Raw genomic sequence first — 19,355 nt, 5'->3', positions numbered from 1 at the left:
AAAAGACGAGTAATGTAATCAGAAATGAGAAAGCTGCTGGAATAGGAAAAACAGACACTCGTGTAAGCATTAACTGGGTCAGTAATACCCCAGTAACAAGTCGCAATCTATGCTCCTCGTAGCTAATTACTTATCTAAACTATCTTACTGGGTCTCTCTAAAGAAGCACATATGTACACACACTATGCCACAAGCCCGTCTGCGATGCCTGTGGCACTGACTAGGATGTCTATGGACAAGATGCAGCGGCAGCGTAGACCCCGGGAGTGACGCATTGCAGGTACAAACACACCAATCAGAGAGCGCGATTTCTTTCAGCTACGTCTTGTGCCCCATCACAGAGTAGCAGAAAGTATTCATACGCTGTTATGTAGACCACCAATGATACGTAGTGTCATTCCTAATACCGGCGTCGAAAGCTGCAGGACAGTCGTACATGGACATTGCAGTTGTTTCTTGGTTTTTTATGTGCAGCTAATAATTTCTACAAATTTGTTTTTGATATATTTAGAAAATGAGGAAAAGGGAAGTTGGCGGAGTGGTATTGAAAAGAGGAGGAGTTTAGGATAGCCGTTAAAGGCGAGTCCAGTAGCCTCTCTCTCAGTGTGTTCATAGAGCTTGAGAGTCCGCGGAGGCCTTGTGTTGGCTTTGGTTGTTACGGATTTTGTTGTGAACCAGCCGCTGCATCTACATCGAAATGGTAAGAAAAAAAACAAGATTATACTTTCTCTCCAACTGACACTCCCTTAGCATTTGACAGTTGTTTTTTAAGTCACAATTTAATGTCAATAAAACATAACGTCACCAGTACCTAAGCTTAAGCCAAAAAATATGGTGCGCCGTAACGAATAAATGACAGCTTGCTAGTTGCCAGGTTGTCAGACAAAACTTGCGTTAGCTAAAGCTGGGTTGTTCTGAATGAATGCAGCACCACCTGTGTACCTAAGGTTAGCGTAGTTACACTCGAAACAGTGCACGAGTGTTACGTTCCCTAATGTTGCTTTTGTGCAAGCCCAACACCGTTCTTTTTTAATGCTGGGTTGGCTACATTGTGACGGTGGCCGAACATTTGTCCGTTTTGTTAAATACGTTACTTGTCCCATTATCGTGAACTAACGTTATGACCGTCTGCCAGCCGCTGCCTTGCTTGTGACGAGGTCGAAGTCATCCTGCTAAACGTGTGTAACGTTGGCGGTTGTCTTAGGTCTGTAACCGTAAGCCGGCGCAAAACGATAGCTAGCTAACTTTAGCTCTTCCTAGCTAACATTTACCGCCAAATTGTAAGTCATTCATTGTCTATGGCAAAGTTGGCGTCAACGAACATTCAAATGTAGATGAATCTAACGTTCGAAGGGCAAGCGGAGCCTAACAATTTTCGACATTTTTGCTGTCTCCCAAGTTCAGTAACAAGATTGCTAACTACCGGCACGAAAATGCCTTTTTATATATATATATTAAAAAAAAAAAACACACAGAGATGTTAGCAGTATTTTAACCAGTCTGCCCTAACTTTGGCGGCCATCTGTTAAGAATTGGAATGACTAATAAAGTTGCTTAAAGACGGAACAGCTAATTCGGGATATTTTACTGTATGGTATACTATTAATTACTTCGTCTTCCATTTTACAGGCTGATCAGCTTACAGAAGAGCAGATTGCTGGTAAGACATCACTGTATTGATCTTCTACTTTCCTCATATCCTGCAAAGTGGCCTGCATTATGGATTCTTGCAGTGGATTTACACTTTTGCCTTTTAAGGCATTCCACAGGCAGCCTACTGGTCATAAAACAGGAATGAAAGAAACTGCTGTTGCTTGCTGGCTCTGGCAAGAAGGACTCCCCCATGGAAAACTTTGCATTTTCATGATTACCATGTAATAAAATGATGTCAGCTGGAAGGGCTGTGTATTCTAGTGAGGTGTTGGCAGTCACCTTTTGCATGCTGTGCATGATGTGTCCTTTGCCCTGGGTGTGTTCTTATCAGATGGAATGCTTTAAGAACATTTGCAGCAGCACCCAGGGCTTAGTATACTGTATCTTTTGAGACCTAGATGTAATGTAAGTCATGCAGGAGCAGTGTTTCTTTGCTGTCAGTATGTGCTCAGACTTGCTGAAATGTATGCAGTTCATGTCTAAAATGGGGCACAGTTGTGGTGGTTTCCCTACATGATATCTTCCTGCTTATGTTGACTTGATTCAATTTAGGTCTCAGGTTTCACAATATGCTGATCGTACTCTTACTGTTATTACATGGCATCAGCTTCTAGTGAGTAAACATTTGCTTGATCTTTTGCTGATATGCCAGGTTTTAGATTGTCAGTTTTTACAAACACATGATGTGAACATGTAACAAGCAACTGCATGGGAGGTTTTAATGCCGCCCCCCCCCCAAAAAAAAATGTCCTGTGGTCGATGCAGAGAGCAGGCTTTTCCTCACAACAAATAGGGTGTTGCCCTGTGTGTATGACCCTGCAAATGGCAGGGCATGTTGTAGTTTTTGTGATGCTGACAAGCTGCTGCATGCCACTACTCATTGTACATTGGCCTCATCACACTTGATGTGTGTCATCATTCCTCATCCCTCACGGCTCCACCAAACTACAGTCTGTCATTCAGTGCTGATGTAGCCTGACTCTGTCCTGCTGCTTGGTCTCATGGTCGGTGTCCTTGTTTAGCCAGAAACGACTGCAGTTGGAACTCAAAACAGAAGGGCTCATCATTATGCTGTAGCTAGTTTATAACTGAAACATGAGTGATGTAATGCCCTTTTTGAGGCTTGAGCTAATTCAGGGTTTGTGTCAGTGTGATTTGCAGACTTAAGGATGAGATGAAGAGTTTCTTCTGCTGGGTGGGCTGGCAGCATTTACATGATATTTATTAATTAATTAATTAATTAATTAACAGCCATTATCATACTGTCTTGCCAGTTTTGTTATGCAATATCTAGCTCTAGATGTGACATCTTTGTCTATTTAAGAAGCCCATCCTCTTCTTTATTTTTATTTATTTATTTATTTATTTTTTTTTTAAATTCAACCAGAGTTCAAGGAGGCATTTTCACTCTTTGACAAGGATGGAGATGGCACCATCACCACCAAAGAGCTTGGCACAGTCATGCGCTCTCTGGGCCAGAACCCCACAGAGGCAGAGCTGCAGGACATGATCAATGAAGTGGACGCTGATGGTGAGAATTCAGTCTGGCTTCTAAACTTGCCAACCACACATGTACTGTCAATGTGCTGTATGGAAATCCCTCATCAATATGTGTTTTTTTTTTTTTTTTTTTTTTTTTTTCTTCTTCCCTCTAGGTAATGGAACGATAGACTTCCCAGAGTTCCTGACCATGATGGCCAGGAAGATGAAGGACACAGACAGCGAGGAGGAGATCAGAGAAGCATTCCGTGTCTTTGACAAGGTACATTCTGTCTGCACTCCCCCACACACATGTACAGCAGGTTTTGAATTTGCCTACCGACTGATCTGATCTGATCTTCAGGATGGCAATGGATACATCAGTGCTGCTGAGCTGCGCCATGTGATGACAAACCTTGGAGAGAAGCTGACTGATGAAGAAGTGGATGAGATGATCAGGGAAGCAGACATTGATGGAGATGGACAGGTCAACTATGAAGGTTGGTATATATTGTATTTTGCATTTTTAATCTGCTTGCGTCACCCATTGGATAATGATCTATATATTTTTATTATTATTTTTTTTTTCTCCCTTTCCTGCAGAGTTCGTACAAATGATGACGGCGAAGTGAAGGCCTTGTACAGATTTGGTATATAAATAATTTGCCTTTTTTTTCTTTGTGTAATTTATCTGTAAAATCTTAATAGCCCCCCTTTTTCCCTGCCCCTTCTGCTGTCCAAAGGAACTGCATGTAAACTGCATAGGCTCTTGTCCCCATGTCCCTTTCTTTTGCTGTCATGGTGTTTTGGAGTGACTGAACGGTCATACAACCAGATGCCTGTGGAGGCCCCTGGGAGCTGGAGAACTTCGAATCTTCCTGTCTTGTGTGCTCGGGGCCCTTCCACGCATGGCGACATTGGAAACCTGTCAGCTGGTTGTCACTTGGCAACACTGTTGGCATGGAAACAATGTAGAGGAGTTTAAACTCTGCATGGACTATGGACAAAGTATATATGGAAATCTCAGCATTGCACTACTGCAAAAAAATGACACGGGTGTATCTCCTAGGTACTCGTACAAACTCTTTTTGTATCTGCTGTTCTATATACCAGAAACCGACAAATCTTATGCTTTTTAATGTTTTACTCACTACTTTTACTTTTTTTTTCTTTTTTTTCTTTTTTTTCTTTTTTTGGTTGTTTTAAATGACCTCTGGTCATGCCTCAAATAATTCATTCCAAGTTGTATATTTTTGTTTTCCAATAAAATTTACAGTCTACCCGGATATGAAAATTGTCTTGTTTTCTCAGTTAATAGATCCTTGAGTTTGTATACCCTGTAGTAATTCCCATTTTTGTATTGAGGACAGGATGCTCTGTTTTTGATAAGATTTTTTTTTTTTTTTTTTTTTTTCTCTCCTCCTTGTTGTTTAGAATATACATGAGATGTTTACTGTTTATAAATTTAAAGTGTCCCCTGTTAATTTCCCAAAAGCACTGAGGAGCATCAGCCAATGCCTCTTAATGTTCAGATAAGCTCAGATCGACTCAATATTGTCATTAAAATAAAAGCACTGAGTGGGATCAAAGGCTTCTATGTGAAGTGCACACAATGGTACTTGACATTAGATTAGCCTTGTACTGTCCAGCTCCCCTTCTGACTATATAGGCCATGTGTTGTCTGCTACTGTTGGCACAGCACCATGTAGAAGCTGACTGCCTCATGTCTTACTTGGCATTTGCCCGCAATCACAAGGCGCACGTGATTGAGTGTACATCAGAAACCATGGTGTAAATAGAGGTGTACCTGTTTTCTTTTTTTTTTTTTTTTTTTTTTAATTTCTGATTTGAGTTTGTTACAGTAGCTTGCAGAGATACTAAGTTTGTTATTTTGATGAATGACAAAATAAAGCTCTATTGTGGACCTCTGCCCGGCCTCCTGTGTGAATCTTATGCCAGCTGTTTATAAATTGTGCCCTTGCTCCTGTGCAGTGGTTGGATTAACACTTGAGGAGTTTAAAAATCCTGTCATTGTTTTACATCCAAACTTTTTTTTTTAATGTAATGGTTTTGACTTTTGGGAGTAGTTAGGGTGGCAGTTGTGTGGGGCTTGGTCAGTCATGCATACTCAGGATTCCCTGTGGATGCATATTTAAACATTTAGAGCATTCCAAAATGCATTAAGTAACAGCTCATACACCAACAAGGACTATGATGTAAAGAGGTGGGTTTTTTTTTACAGTATTGATTTTCCTTATTCTTTTGTCTTGTGTAACTAAAAAAGAGGTGATTGTATCTTTTTTTTTTTACAGTCTGTATAGGAACAACTACAGTTTGAAGACAGAACTAAAGGGAACACCATGATCCACTGCCATTTCAGGTATGAATCAACACAAGTGGCTATCATCTTGCCAAAACCAATTATCACAAGACTTGAAGAACTCTCACAGTTTAAGTGTCATCGCAGTCTACTTATAAAAAGCTGTTAATTACATAGAACATGTAATTCTAGTCCCAGTCCTCCTCTGCATTCATGCATTGTCCACATAGCAGACTGAATGTACATCAAGTACTATGATAAAAAGGGACATGTACAACAGCCCCTTTAGTGCCTTTGTGTTTTCGGTGTGTGTGTGTGTATTTGTCATGAGAAATACTCAGGTCTCAGGTCTCATGAGACTTCCTTGTGTATAAACATGAATTTTTGGTTCCTTCAAACCATGCGTTCCCTGTAGCCCAACAATGAGGCCGCATGTTATGCTTATGCTCCCAGAGTGAGATTTTTGCTTCAGGTGATGGTCTTTAGTTCTGCTGTACTGAGAGAATAGAGAGAGAGAGAGATTGTGTGTTCTTGTACCTGAAATCAGAATTGAGCCTAGTATGCCACTGGAGGTAAGATAAGCTTCATCCACAGAGAAGTTTAGTTTGAAAGAATTTCTCAAGTAAGTATTATATTTGGAACCTGTAGTGGTCTTCAACTGTTTCATTCCAAGAACCCACTCTTCCTAAATACACGACTACACTCATATCTACACTGTGAGTGACAACAGTATTCAGAAGCTGAATGGTTCTCTTATTTTACTAATGTCAAAGGACTGAATAAGTTGCATGATTGAAATATTCCTCATTTTATTGGCTCGCAGGTGGTCCTCAGACCCTAGTTTGGAAACCAGTACTTACAAACAGCCTTGCCCCTTCCATACATATAGAAGAATGAGACATGTAATCCTGTTTTAACTTTTGCAATTTGCACTTTAATGCCAACTTTTGATCTGTTTATTCTAATTAATGTCATAGACTCCCTCCAAATATCACATGATGGTAGAAGATGATAATGAGGACTAAGGAACAGTATGTACCTTGGTGCTCGCTTGCCATTGTGTGTTACTCTCAGCCAAACTGGTAGGTGAGTCTAAGTTTAGCCCTCCACCAGGCCAGGTTGTTGAAAAATTGATCGAGAGTGGAGTCGCTGCTATAGTAACAGTCACAGTTTTAATGGTAGTCAGGTGTCACTGGAACTCCAGTCAAGCAGATAGCGAACGACTATGAGTACAGTGCAGGATACGGCCACATGGAAAAACAAAGCCGTCAGTCAGTCAGTGACATGTCCAGGGGTGGTAATAGAGCAGATAAGGTAAGGATCTATCTTTAAAGGCCTCATAACTCTGTGTGGTTATAAAGCAGAACAAGTGAAGCGCAGGATGACACATGTGCCAACACATTGTTGGCATAGCAATGTCAAATTAACTGAAACAATCTACTATGCCGTGGCTTGTATCTTTTTCTTATCCGCAGGGTGATGACAAGGTGGGCTTGTGTGGCCGAGGGAGCTGGTGGCTGGGAACACTGAAAGTAGGTGTCAGACCGCAGTATGATTTCATAGCCTGTCTTCAGAGCAGAGGCTACTGCATTAGCTTCTGAGCAGGCCCAGACACTTGTCACTGGTTTGTCAATTTTAAGTAGCTCATTAGCTCGTGTGTAGCTATAGTAGCCCTTTACTGTCTTCAGGTAGCTTCCAATAGCTATGATTTGAGCATAATAAAACCGAGCAGAGCCTCATAAACACATCTTTGTTCTTGGAATCTGTATAGTTTTCAATTACTGGCTTTTATTGTGCACCACTCTCCTTTCCAAAGTGTGCTGTCTGCCATAAATAAATTCAAACACTTATACTACAGTGAGTCCAGTCCCTAAGTGCCTCAAAGTGCATTCATCGTAATAACACATAGACCTAATTAATTATCAGTTTATCTAAATGTGATCCCAGCTCCCAGGCTCCATAGTTAATCATCTGCCTTCTTCTTTCTAATAATGTATCCCATACAGCAAACAACAGGCCAGGCAGCTTGATGTTTCTAACATTAACTAACAGTGCAGTACATTTATGTAATACATATAAGCTCTGCTTGTACAAACAGGCATTTTCTTATGAAATGCCACTCTATATTCTTGCAAGGAAGCCTAAATTTTTCTTGTGATGTCAAAAATCCAGCTGCATGCAAAAAGGATTATGGGAAAGGCTAAGGTACTGTATAAAGGTTAAGTATATACTGATCAGCCACAACATTAAAACCAGTTTAAAAGTTCAATCTGTGCCGGCGTTTCAGTTGCCTGAGCTGCATTTGGTTCAGTTCATACGGTCAATGATCCAGTGATTCCTACAAGATGCTAACAATTCTGTAAATTGCCTATCCCATCAACAACCAATGTGGTCACACATTCCCCAAACGTTTCCCTTTCATCTTCTTCCAGGACACACCCACCCCTGGTCTCTATCACATTCGCGACTTCATCGAGGAAGCTGAACTGAACCCTGTGAGGAAGACCTATGGGTTTAAAGGAGTGGGCAGAAAAGCCCAGACTCTGGGCGTACGTAATCGGGATCGGCTGCTACCCGGGGCGTATGACTACACTGACTCCACACAGGAGGTGCTGGTGCACCAGGCGTCCTACTCATTCAAAAACTGTCCACGGCCCGACATCGTCACCCTCGGCATTAGAGACAAGGTGGGCTTCAGATTACTCCCTTTACCCCTCCTGCACATATTTAAGGAATAGTTCAACATTTTTGGAAATACACTAATCCACCTTCTATTTGAGACTTAGCTAAAAATTTTGACAATGCTCACGTCTTGCATTAAAGACGCTCTGTGGAGTTTTTGACCGCTAGTAGTGCTATGGGGCAATGTTTTTAGGGATGGGTCCTTGTTTGTTTGTATCCCATGCACACGCACAATGTGATACTAATTCATGTCGATTGTTTGATGCAGTTCCTCTAATTGACCATTGGTGGCAGTAATTGGGCAAAGAAATGTAGCTATGAGCCAGCAAGGCTAGGGAGGAAGAAGGCTACTAACTAGCAAACATGGATGTAAACAATGCAGGATTTAAAATAATCAAAAAATCTGTGTTGCAAATGTTTTATGAAGGAGGGAATCCATTCAATACGTATCTCTGGGATACAAGCAATGTGTTTTGGTTAGAAACACTGAATATAAACAACTTTTCTATTAGCAAGAAAACTCCACAGGGTAGCTTTAGGTATAGGACTATTGCCAGGAGGTGATTAGCTAAGCTAAATGAAATAGCTAGCCTGGCTCTCCCCCAAGTAAAAAACCCACCTACCAAAACCTCTAAAGCTTACCTATTAACATGTCTGTTCAAATTGCACACAAACAGTAATTTGTGGTTTTATGGAGAGTTATGTGCTGTAGCTATTTCTTGGCGAACAAAAGCCGCGAGCAGTGACTTCTTGTCATCATTGTGACGTGCACAAAGATGATTTGTAGAAATACTGGATGGATTAACTTCTACCATGAAAAATATAAGATAATGAATTAATTAATCAAAGCAGATACACTGCATTAACTAGAGAGTTTTATTTGTGGTTTTGAACTTTGGACAGAGCCAGGCTAGCTGTTTCCCCCCGCTTTCAGTCTTTATACTAAGCTAGGCTAATCACCTCCTGGCTCTAGCTCCATAGCATAGAGATGTGAGATTGGTATTGATTTTCTCATCTCAGTCTTGGAAAAAAAAAAAAACATCAATCAGAAAACGAATAAGCACACTTCCCAAATTACTGAAATATTCCTTTAAACTAAAATACAGAATGGAAAAACCATATAGTGTGATAAAACTAAATGTAATAAATCCCATAATATTAGTTAAAGATATTTTTCCAAAATCTTACACATTTCTTGTCTTTGAATGTTGATGTTGGTTGTAGTTGATGCCATATCCCAAAAACTGATGCAGTGTGCAGTGTAATAACCAATCAATAATGTATTTCCTCCCAAAGTTATTATTAGCAGGAACCGTTGCTATATAACAGGCCTCTACACCACCTTGATTAGACAGATTACATAGTATGTGTTTCTTAGCCTATGGGTGTAATTTACTTAGGTACTATCTATCAGTTGTTCTGTTTTGATTGTGTACCTGGTTGTGGCATCTTTTGGCATATTATTGGAGTATATCGCAGTGCTCTTCAGAATGTACATGCAGCAGACTCACTGAAAACAGAGGATGTGTTGGAAACAGAAGCCTTCTGTAGGAAATGCAACAAAGCAGACAAAAAAACAAACCCATGTTGATACTGTCATATATATTTAAACGCTTCTTTATCTTTATTCCCTGTGCCAGCATATAAACACTTCACCGTGCGACTACAATGTGACAGCGAAACCAGTGGAGAAGATTCCCTGCAAGTAAGCTCTCGACAAACAGCCTTTCTTAAACTCTCAGATCACAGAGGAGCAGACAACCCATGATTCATCCCTTGATCGCTGAGTCCTTCCTCCTCATTCAACTTCGCCTTCCCTCTCTCATCCTCCTCACATCTCAAAGATGAAGCAAGCACCAACCTGCTCTCTCATTTTCTCTGCCTCTGATCATGCATGGCCTTATTATTCTTCTCTCACTCTTCCCCTCACTGTTTGCCTGTCTTCTTTTTTTTTGACAGCCCCCCCTCTTCTCTCTTCTCTCCTCTCCTTGCAGACATGTGATGTTTCGGTCAACTGTGCAACGGATCAGCTTTCCGCCTGTAAGTATCTGGTCACCAAGACTAGTTATTAAGCATGTGTTTATTAAGCATATGTGTTGTATGCAAGCTAGTTATTACAACCACAAGGGTCAAAGAAAACTGATTCCACACGCTGATTGTATCATTTTTCCCATTTGAGGGCCTGTTATGGCACTGTACTGGCTGACCAGTCAGCTTTGGTTCATATTGCAGAGTGTTGCAGCTTTACCCACGTGTCCATGCCGGTAGCTGATGGATATTTGAGCTGTGCTGGCAGCTGCTGAGTGTTGACAGAGAAGGAAAGGCGCTAAGAAATCCCGAGGGTGTTATTACTGTCGAGTTGGGAGCAGTTTTCTGCTGTTAGTGGTGTCATAGCGACTCTAAGACAAGTTTAGTGTCAAAGGTTAAGCAACTACACAAATCCCGCAGCGAAGTTAACTGAAAGTACAGATCATTCAGACAGCTGATCTGACGAAGCTGGACAGACATTAGTGGATCAAAGTTGAGGTGTCTTAATGGTTTACACTGGGTACTCTAGGTCCATCCTGAGACAAGAATTTTAGATTTCTCTGAGCAAGGACCCTGAACCCAGAATAAAATGAAATGGATTTCCACACATTTAAAAAGAAACCTCCAGTGACCTGAAGATGTTTGGTAAAACAACAAAAACGATATATACTGTATATTCTCTTTTATGATTTGACTTAATTTCCCCGTCCTGGGGCCACTTTCTGTCCTAGATTTACATGTTGTGCTTTGTTGCAATATCGACTGCACGTGCTGCTCGGAAGGAACAAATCCTCCCTTGAGATTCCCAGGCATTTTCATATGAATAAATATCCTACTCTCTATTGCTCTAGTACAAATGGGATTCAACAGATTATCTAATTGCTGTATGAAAACTTGCTGATTGAAACACCTGCTGTCTGGTAGTTTTTATTTACCATGCCAGTAGCAAAGATCTATGAATGGAAATGTTGATTGGTTGGTCAGTCCATCACGTAGGTCCAGATTGAAGTATCTCAACAACTATTGGAGATTGGTTCCCAGAGGATGAATTGTAACCAATTGTGACCTTGGTGATGTATTGATTTTCCTTATGAGGGTGACATTTTAGTTTTTTTAGTTACATGGATTACCATGAAATGTAAAACAGATATTCATGGTGCCCAGAGGATGAATCTTAAAGCTGGTGATCTCTCGTCTTCTCCTATAGCACCACCATGAGGTTGACATTTATGGTTTTAAATGAAGTATGTAAACATATATTTGATGGATTGCCATGAAATGTAATACAGACATTCATGGCCCCCTCAGGAAGATCTGTATTAAATTTGGTGATCCCTTTACTTTTCATCTAGTACCATCTTTAGTTCAGTAATTATAATTTAATTTGCAAATGCTAGCATGCTAACACAGTAAAATAAAATTGAGAGTGTGGTAAACATTATGCCTGGTAATCACTGGCATGTTAGCATTGTAACTGGTAGCATATTATCATGCTGATATTAGCATTAGTAAGCTCAACTGCGCTTAGGTACAGTCTAACAGAGCCACTAGCGTGGCTTTTTGTTTACTGGGAAAAAATCCTTTGGAGCACTAAATGTGCTTTATATGTATATGGAGGCAAAACAACCTCACTATTACTTTCCAAATCAAGAAACTCAAGAATATGTCATAATAATTTCACCTCATGCCATTTTAGAAAGAAGAATCAAGGTTTCCAGTTTATTTAAGGAGTTCTGTATAGCAAGGTCTTGGATGCACCAATCAAAAACAGGTCAAAGTTTAAAAGTTTCACAGACACTCACAGAATGTGCCAGTTACCTAAGCCACACAGGAGAACATTTCTAACATGCTGTGCCACTGTAGGAAAGTAGGCCAGGTGCTTTGGCTCAAACACACTTACACACATCTGTAAAAGAGTTTCACTGCTGTCCGCTAGCTCCTCTGATATACACCTGCACTAGCACCTCCTGGAGTACCAGCCAGGCGCGTGGGGGCCAGCAGGCCTGTTGCAGAGTATTATGTGAACTGGTACCTAGGTTCAAATGGCACATAATGGTAGCAGTCATTCCTCCAAGGAGTAGAGCAGAGGAAAAGACACCTTCCTGTCTCCCTGTGTCAGAATCAGAGAGGGGTTGAAAATAAAAGGCTAGGCCTGTGTTCAGGGACAGGGAGACAGTTTTATGTTTGAAGAGGAGGGTGTAGGGGGGGTGATGCTATTTCTGCATGGCATGCCGCTGGTGATGACCAGTATGTGTGTTAGTGGGTAAGAGGAAAGGAGAAGTGAAAGGCAAGGAGAGAGTGAGAGAGGGAGAGAGAGAGAGAGAGAGAGACTGACTTTTGACAGAGACTAACCCTAACATACCTGAACAACAGCTCTACTGGCAAAGACCATAAAGTCATGAGTCAAATGATATGTCATAGGTCTTAAAAATATTGTATGGGACCCTAAAATAGGTCTGGTGTATACTGATAGTGCATCCCTGAGATGACTGGAGCATCAGCATGGTATAACAATAGGGTTTTCATGAGCGAAGGTCCGGGGGTGAGAGAGTTAATCTCTAAAAATGTTAGAGGTCATAATGGACAGTAGGCAAATCTACAGTAACACTTGCCTCAGGGCATGGTCATCATGTTTAGAGCAGTCTGATTGAACTGTAGGGTTTACTCTGTAAGGTAATTTGGTTTGGATTCTTACGAACAACGGCATCTCATTTCAGTTGGCATAAAAGTAAAGTCCATGTTCTCTTCTGAGGGAACAGGATGCTGGTCTTTAAAGGGGGTTTAAATAATTCAAGCTAACACATTCTTAGCCAATTAAAATCTCGACCCCTACTCATATCTAGCTGTTTCTGTGTGTGGTCATAACTGTTTTGACACCCAAGAAACTACTGTCAAGAGTGCACACAAGTTGTTTGTGATTAGTTAGGTTAAAAAGACTGTAATGTAGTTGTTTTAGCTCCCCTGGGTTACTTAACCTCTGAATAAGCTACTTGCTACAAGCTACAATCTATCGCTAATTTCAACATTTTCAATAAATATAATGTTGGAATAGGAAATGGAGTAAAACTATGTTCAAAAATGATCAGTGAACAAAAATAGAACAACAAAAAAAACTTTTCTTTTGTAATTTTCTTGCCTGACCAAATGTAAGAAACCGTTTATGTGAATAAATGCTAATAATTACATGCTAGGCTTAGTCTGCAACATACTGAGGTTGAGGTATATAATGTTTACCTACAATCCGGTTGGTTTTGGTTTTAACCCACTGGATGTAAAACCTGTCCAATAAACAATCATTCTGTTATAGGCTAACACTTGTTGACATTTTCAGTGTAGATGTTTAAAAAAAAAAAAAAAAAAAGAAACTAAGAAAAAAAAACAACCTCATGTTCAACTAATTTTTTCTTGTTGAGTAATATCATGTTTAGCTATTATGGTAACCAAATGAGTTGGTAAATTACAAGGACTGGAATGCAGTGGTTTTAACTCTGCTTGGTAACTCAACCTCTGTCCAATAAACGTACTGTTTGCAACAAGGTATAACCTACTTTATTTTCAATAAAGATAATGTTAAAAAGGCGAAGGAAAATCACCAGGTCCACCAAGGTACTCATGTTCAGGTGACACAAATACAACTAATTTCCTGGGCTTCCAACAAGCTGATTTATTTCAAACAAGTAAAAAATGTCTGTATATAAGCTGTTAGGACATTTTGGAAATGTGTTCTACCCCAATGTTATATAAACTTCCTTGATTGTAAATGCAAAACCTGTCTTTTGAGCTTGAGGTACATATATCATGTTTAGCTGAAGTTACGCTGACCCATTCCAGTTGGTTTTAAACCCGCTTGGGCACTGAACCTCTGTCCAGTGACCAAGCTATAAGCAGCAACCTACTGCTAATTGACATTTTCAATAAAAAATGATGGATGGCTATCTGTGTCCACGAAACAGTGACAAAAATACTAATAATAATGATAATAAACAAGCCAATTCATTCAATTCATTTTGAAAGATAAAAACAAATTCATATGTACATATTTATATCAACCCATATTAATTAAATAGAGTGAAATAAATTATTTAAATCTACACATGGACTAGTTGACCAATTTTCATCAAAGATATCAATCTGAGTTCTTTGTTTAAATGTAATTATCTCCATAGTATGTATTGTACACTAGGTCAATCCATTCATTATGGTTGGTATGTCCTTGAGCCATTTTCTGGTCAAAGCCTTTTCTCCTGCCACTAACAGTGACAAGCAAAAAAGGCTTTGCACAGCTTTGCACAGTGAAGCTCTTCTAGGTGACCTAGATACATCATTAATATTAATTGACATTTTCATTCAAAAAACGTATGGGAAAAAGTCTATGTTTGATTACATGGTAGTTATTATATGCCAGCCTTGCTCAACAGCATATTGAGGCTTGCTCATGAAATGAGTCAATCAATCTTTCACTCAGTAATACCTCCTATCTCTGACCACCTCAGAAGGACGGACCTGCTCCAGGTCACTACAATCCACAGACCAAATCTGAAAAAGGCATCACATCCTGCTTTAAATCCACTTTGCCACGGCTCCACTATGTGCACCCGGTGAGACCAGTACTTCACATTTACATCTGTTATATAGTTGCACACAGGCCGTCTGTGAACATGTACAACTCTACATAATTTGTAGTGTGGCTATTTTAAACATCTGTCATTAGAGTAAAACTACTTAATTATACTTTTTGATGTATCCTCTTGGCCGCATTATCACATTTTCAACTGTTGCTAATTGATGATCAAGTAAAAATGCACTATTCTCATTAATTTAATTATCTTATTATGGTGATGGAATTTATTTCCATGTGATTCATGTACATCAAAATTTAAAGAGACAAGTTAAGATTTGGATAATTCCTTCAAGTAAAATGGGGTATCACACCATTACCATGGCTTAACAAGTATTCAGACCCCTTCACTTTTTGCACACTTTATTGTGTTGTGGACTGAAGTTTTTTATTTACAAAACCATTCAGACCCTTTGCTGTGGTACTCCATTTGTGGTCAGGTGGATCCTCTTTGCTTTAATTATCTTTGAGATGTGTCTAGAACTTAACTGGAGTCCACCTGTGGCAAACTGAATTGATTGGACATAGTTTAGAAAGGCACAAGCCTGTGTATATAAGGTGTGTGCATTTTGTATTCACACGGCATGTCGGGACAAAAACTAAACCATGAAGTCCAAGAAACTCTCTGTAGACCTCTGTGATAAAATTGTGGCGTATAAAACTTTTCTAAAGCTTTGAGTGTTCCTAGGAGCACAGTGGCCTCAATAATTGTGAAAGAAGTTTGGAATCACTAGGACTCCTCCCAGAGCTGGCCTCCAGCCAAACTGAGTAACAGGGCAAGCAGGGCCATGGTCAGGGAGGTGACCAAGAACCCAGCAGTTACTCTAAAAGTTTCGAAAATCCTCTGCAGAGATGGGAGAACCTGCTGGAAGGACGACCATCAATCAGGCCTTTATGGTAGAGTAGATAGACAGAAGCCACTTTGAGTAAAAGCCATATGGCAGCCCACCTGGAGTTGTCAAAAAGCACTTCAAACACTCTGAGAGCATGAGGAAAAAGATTCTATGGTCTGATGAGATAAAAATGATCACCTGGCTAATACCACACAATACACATCCCTATGGTGAAGTATGATAGTGACAGCATTATGTCATGGGGGTGCTTCTGAGTAGCAGGGAGAGGGGGGACTGGCCAGAATTGAGGGAAGGATGAATGAAGCCAAATACAGAATACCAAAGTTTTCCCATCTCATTGTTGGAGACTAATGAACCTAAGCATTTTTTGTGCATCACAAAATGACAACGGCAACACTGCCTTCTGAAACCCACGATGGTTTGTTGCTGTGTCAAGCAAAGCGCATGTGCAGTGCAACGCAAATTGCGTTGTGTCTGAAAGTGCCACAAGCCAAATGAACAGACAAAACTATCCTGAGGGTTCTCTACAGCCCTGGAGAGAAAGGATATTGGTCCAAATATAATACAATATTTTTTCCTGGAAATTCGGTTTGAAAAAGTGGATGACATCTTATATCCGAGCATGAAAAAATTACGTGTTCATTACACCAGACATTCTTTTTGAATGGAGAGAGTACCTGTAACATTATGGGTGTTTGTAGCCTTAATTTTGCTAGACAAGTCTGTGTTTTCAAGTCTTTCAGAGTTATTCAACCCTAAAAGTGTTAACCTGCAGGAGGTTATGACTAAAATTGAGTTGATAGCGTCTCCTGACATCTTTACCACAGAAAGAAACCAGGGAGAAAGTCTGTCAAAAGGGCAAGAATTACATCTGTCACAGAAGAGGAGCTCAAAAAGCGGAAGTCTGAAAAATGTTATGTGTAAGAGAAAATGATTCTGAGAGAGGAAGGAGGGTGAGAGATGAATCAACTGGCTGCAGTAACTCAGTCAGCTGACTAGTGACTCACTATCCATCTGAACAGAAATTTTGGTAAGTTGCCAAGGGCCGTTACATTGTCAAATGGCTATGGGAGGAGGAGAAAATTGCGTTTCAAATCCATGCACTATAAGCCTTGTTTTACCAATGTGAACCTAAGCTCTCAAGAAACCTAGAGAAAACCCCGGAATACCAATGCCAATACAATGACCCGAAGTATACAGCCAACACAACACTAGAGGGGCTTTGGGACAAGTCTCTGACTGTCCTTGAGTGGCTCAGCCAAAACCCAGACTTAAATCTCATAGAACAGCTGGGAGGAGAGACCTGAAGATGGCTTCACCAAGAAGACCCGAAGCTGTAACTACAAAGTACTGAATTAAGTGTCTGAATACTTTTGTAAATGAGAGATTTAAGTTATTGATTTTTAATGAATTTGGCAAAATTACATGAAAAACATCTTTTCACTTTGTGATTATGGGTTATTTAGTATAGATTGATGGGCAAAAATGGCAGTCTATTTGAAATTAAATCCACAATGTAATACAGTGTGCAAAAAGAGAAGGGGTCTGAATACTTTCTGAAGCCACTGCACATAACAGGATGCAACAAAGAAAACTTCCTTTACCTCCTATACAGTAGACAGGAATGGAGAACAGATAAGCATACTGTAGATAAGCAATGGGTTCAGCACTTCAGAACATTCTGTAAATACTTTACATGTGAACAACATGTAAAGAGAACTTAAGAAAATAAATGAAAATCAAAAAAATACTGTTTTTCTCTTTATGCTAAGGGTTTCTCTTTTTTTTGTATTTCAAAGTCATGGTGTAAATAAAAAATGTGTTTGTATGTTTGTGTGTGTGTGTGTGTGTGTGTGTGTGTGTGTGTGTGTGTGTGTGTGTGTGTGTGTGTGTGTGTGTGTGTGTGTGTGTGTGTGTGTGTGTGTGTGTGTGTGTGTGTATACACGCGTATCGCCTGTGTATTCCACAGAAGACCCCAGGACCAGGAGCTTACGAACCTTGCTGGAAGTTGGGTGACCGCCTGAACACAGAACTTATGGACCCCTCATTTAGCCTCTTTTTCCGCAGCACTGCTTAGTGTGGACTTTATTTCCCATAATTCCCTGATCCTCCCACCATCTCCTCATCCTGTCAACTTACTGGCAGATCACACGTGATCCTGCCTTATTGATAAAATGATAATAAGTAAAATCCCGACTGTACAAAAGAAAGAAAACCTTCAGTCTCTTTTATAACTTGGTTTATCTGCATGTCAGTGAGGAATTTTGTGGGCTGCCAACGACATAATCAGCTACATTCGTTGTACTCAAATCCCTTCAGTGACGCCAGCCAGGGAAGCAGAATGATCTTATCTGCAACAAAGGGTACTTCATTCCACTTAACTACATGTTCCCAGTATTGCTCTCTCCCTTCATCTCTCCTCTCGCCTGCTCTCGCTCCTCTCTCCCTCTCTGTTGGCAGTCAGGCTGCTTTGCCTTCCTACTATCTCTGCCCTGCGATGCACTCAGGAGGAGGAATGCTGCTCAACCATGCATCACATGCACATAGCTTAGTGTGGCACGCTGCACCCTCAGATAACACATTCAGTATAAGGGGCCAAGGCAGTGGCACACAATAAAACAGCTATTCTTATCGCTACCTACTCCGCATACTCACTCTCTCTTTTGACGAACCAAATAAACATGGGCAATAATGTTGGGACACAGAAAACAGCAGTTGTAGGAATCACCTCCGCACGGTTGGAACATAATGGTGGTGTAGATTATAGCACGACAGGGAAAAAGCAGAAAAATAAAAACAAACAAATTGCAGATTTGTTGTTAGTGTGATCCCGGACAATGTTTTTTTTTATTTTTTATTATCTGTTACTTATTCAGAGATGGGTTTGGCTTTGCATTATGCACTGTCAGCGCTGCTTCATAATCAGAGTAAGACACTCAAGCCGAAGCGCAGCAGAACTTTTTTCCACGGCCAATTAGACAGTTGTTGAGGGAGTGCAGAGTTATGTTCATCCAAACTGCCCACCCAGATTCTGCTATCAGATCCAGAGAAGAAAAGATGTACAACAGTAATTAAAGCCCACTTTATTTTAGTGCATGTAGCAACTAATTATACCGCAAGCAGTCTGCACAATGCCATTAACAGCCAATAATATAGCTTCTTCATTGATAGAAAATCAGTCATGACTTTGATCGAGGATCAGAACTACTTTTTGAGCTCATTTGGATGTAGACAGTCAACAAGTGTGTTTATGAATCTACTAATTCTCTTCCCAGTCACCATCAAGGGAGCAGCTAGATGTATCCTAGCCTCCTTTGGACTCAGTTTTCCAGTAAGAACTACAAACATGGCTCCACTCACCTCTTCTTCTTTGCTGTATGGGCATTAAAGCTGTACTTACAGTAATTTTGATATTAACAATGGTTGAAATGATCATGTGTAACGTGAAAGATGTGATAAACCCACAAAGAGTTATCACAGCAGTTTCCCTCAGCTCTATGGAGCATTTTGGTGTTTATCTGTTCCCTCTTTGCTTAGAAACCTGCCATATTAACTTAATAATGTGATAATATGTCAATGTTGTGTTTGCAGCTTATTGCAAATATTTTATCAATCCTGGCAGACTGTAAACATCTAAGAGATCACAAAACTACCTTTGAAGATGCAGCCTGCTGCTGGATAACTGGTTAAAAATTTATTTTTGATTTTTCCCAAAGAGTTG

The 19,355-nt window shown here is 40.2% G+C and overlaps 2 protein-coding genes across 3 annotated transcripts; both read left to right on the top strand.

Annotated features, from left to right (window-relative positions):
- The first annotated feature begins 572 nt into the window (after positions 1-572).
- Positions 573-4,637, top strand: calm2a (calmodulin 2a (phosphorylase kinase, delta)). Of its 2 annotated transcripts, XM_040139240.1 has the most exons (7): positions 573-700; positions 1,630-1,660; positions 3,041-3,184; positions 3,309-3,415; positions 3,497-3,632; positions 3,736-3,782; positions 3,876-4,637. In XM_040139240.1, exons 1-6 carry the CDS (start codon positions 698-700, stop codon positions 3,762-3,764), a joined length of 450 nt encoding a protein of 149 aa, XP_039995174.1. In that variant the 5' UTR covers positions 573-697; the 3' UTR covers positions 3,765-3,782; positions 3,876-4,637. The 2 variants fall into 2 exon arrangements, with proteins under 2 accessions (XP_039995174.1, XP_039995173.1); XM_040139239.1 differs by having other exon boundaries at positions 3,736-4,637.
- A 2,066-nt stretch (positions 4,638-6,703) lies between these two features.
- Positions 6,704-17,711, top strand: stpg4 (sperm-tail PG-rich repeat containing 4). The gene is made up of 7 exons (XM_040139761.1): positions 6,704-6,766; positions 6,928-6,984; positions 7,885-8,139; positions 9,775-9,839; positions 10,129-10,174; positions 14,656-14,760; positions 17,604-17,711. Exons 1-7 carry the CDS (start codon positions 6,704-6,706, stop codon positions 17,709-17,711), a joined length of 699 nt encoding a protein of 232 aa, XP_039995695.1.
- The last annotated feature ends 1,644 nt before the right edge of the window (positions 17,712-19,355 follow it).

Source organism: Xiphias gladius, chromosome 11, assembly GCF_016859285.1.
Source record: "Xiphias gladius isolate SHS-SW01 ecotype Sanya breed wild chromosome 11, ASM1685928v1, whole genome shotgun sequence".
NCBI lineage: Eukaryota > Metazoa > Chordata > Actinopteri > Istiophoriformes > Xiphiidae > Xiphias > Xiphias gladius.
The sequence above is the reverse complement of the archived record's forward strand: the minus strand, read 5'-3'. Positions and strand labels throughout refer to the sequence as shown.

Coding starts and splice junctions, on each gene's coding strand:
- stpg4 (XM_040139761.1), top strand. CDS start 6,704: ATGGAAAAACAAAGCCGTCAGTCAGTCAGTGACATGTCCAGGGGTGGT. Junction 6,767..6,927: donor GTGGTAATAGAGCAGATAAG/GTAAGGATCTAT, acceptor TCTTATCCGCAG/GGTGATGACAAGGTGGGCTT. Junction 8,140..9,774: donor CCCTCGGCATTAGAGACAAG/GTGGGCTTCAGA, acceptor TCCCTGTGCCAG/CATATAAACACTTCACCGTG.
- calm2a (XM_040139240.1), top strand. Junction 1,661..3,040: donor TACAGAAGAGCAGATTGCTG/GTAAGACATCAC, acceptor AAATTCAACCAG/AGTTCAAGGAGGCATTTTCA. Junction 3,185..3,308: donor CAATGAAGTGGACGCTGATG/GTGAGAATTCAG, acceptor TCTTCCCTCTAG/GTAATGGAACGATAGACTTC.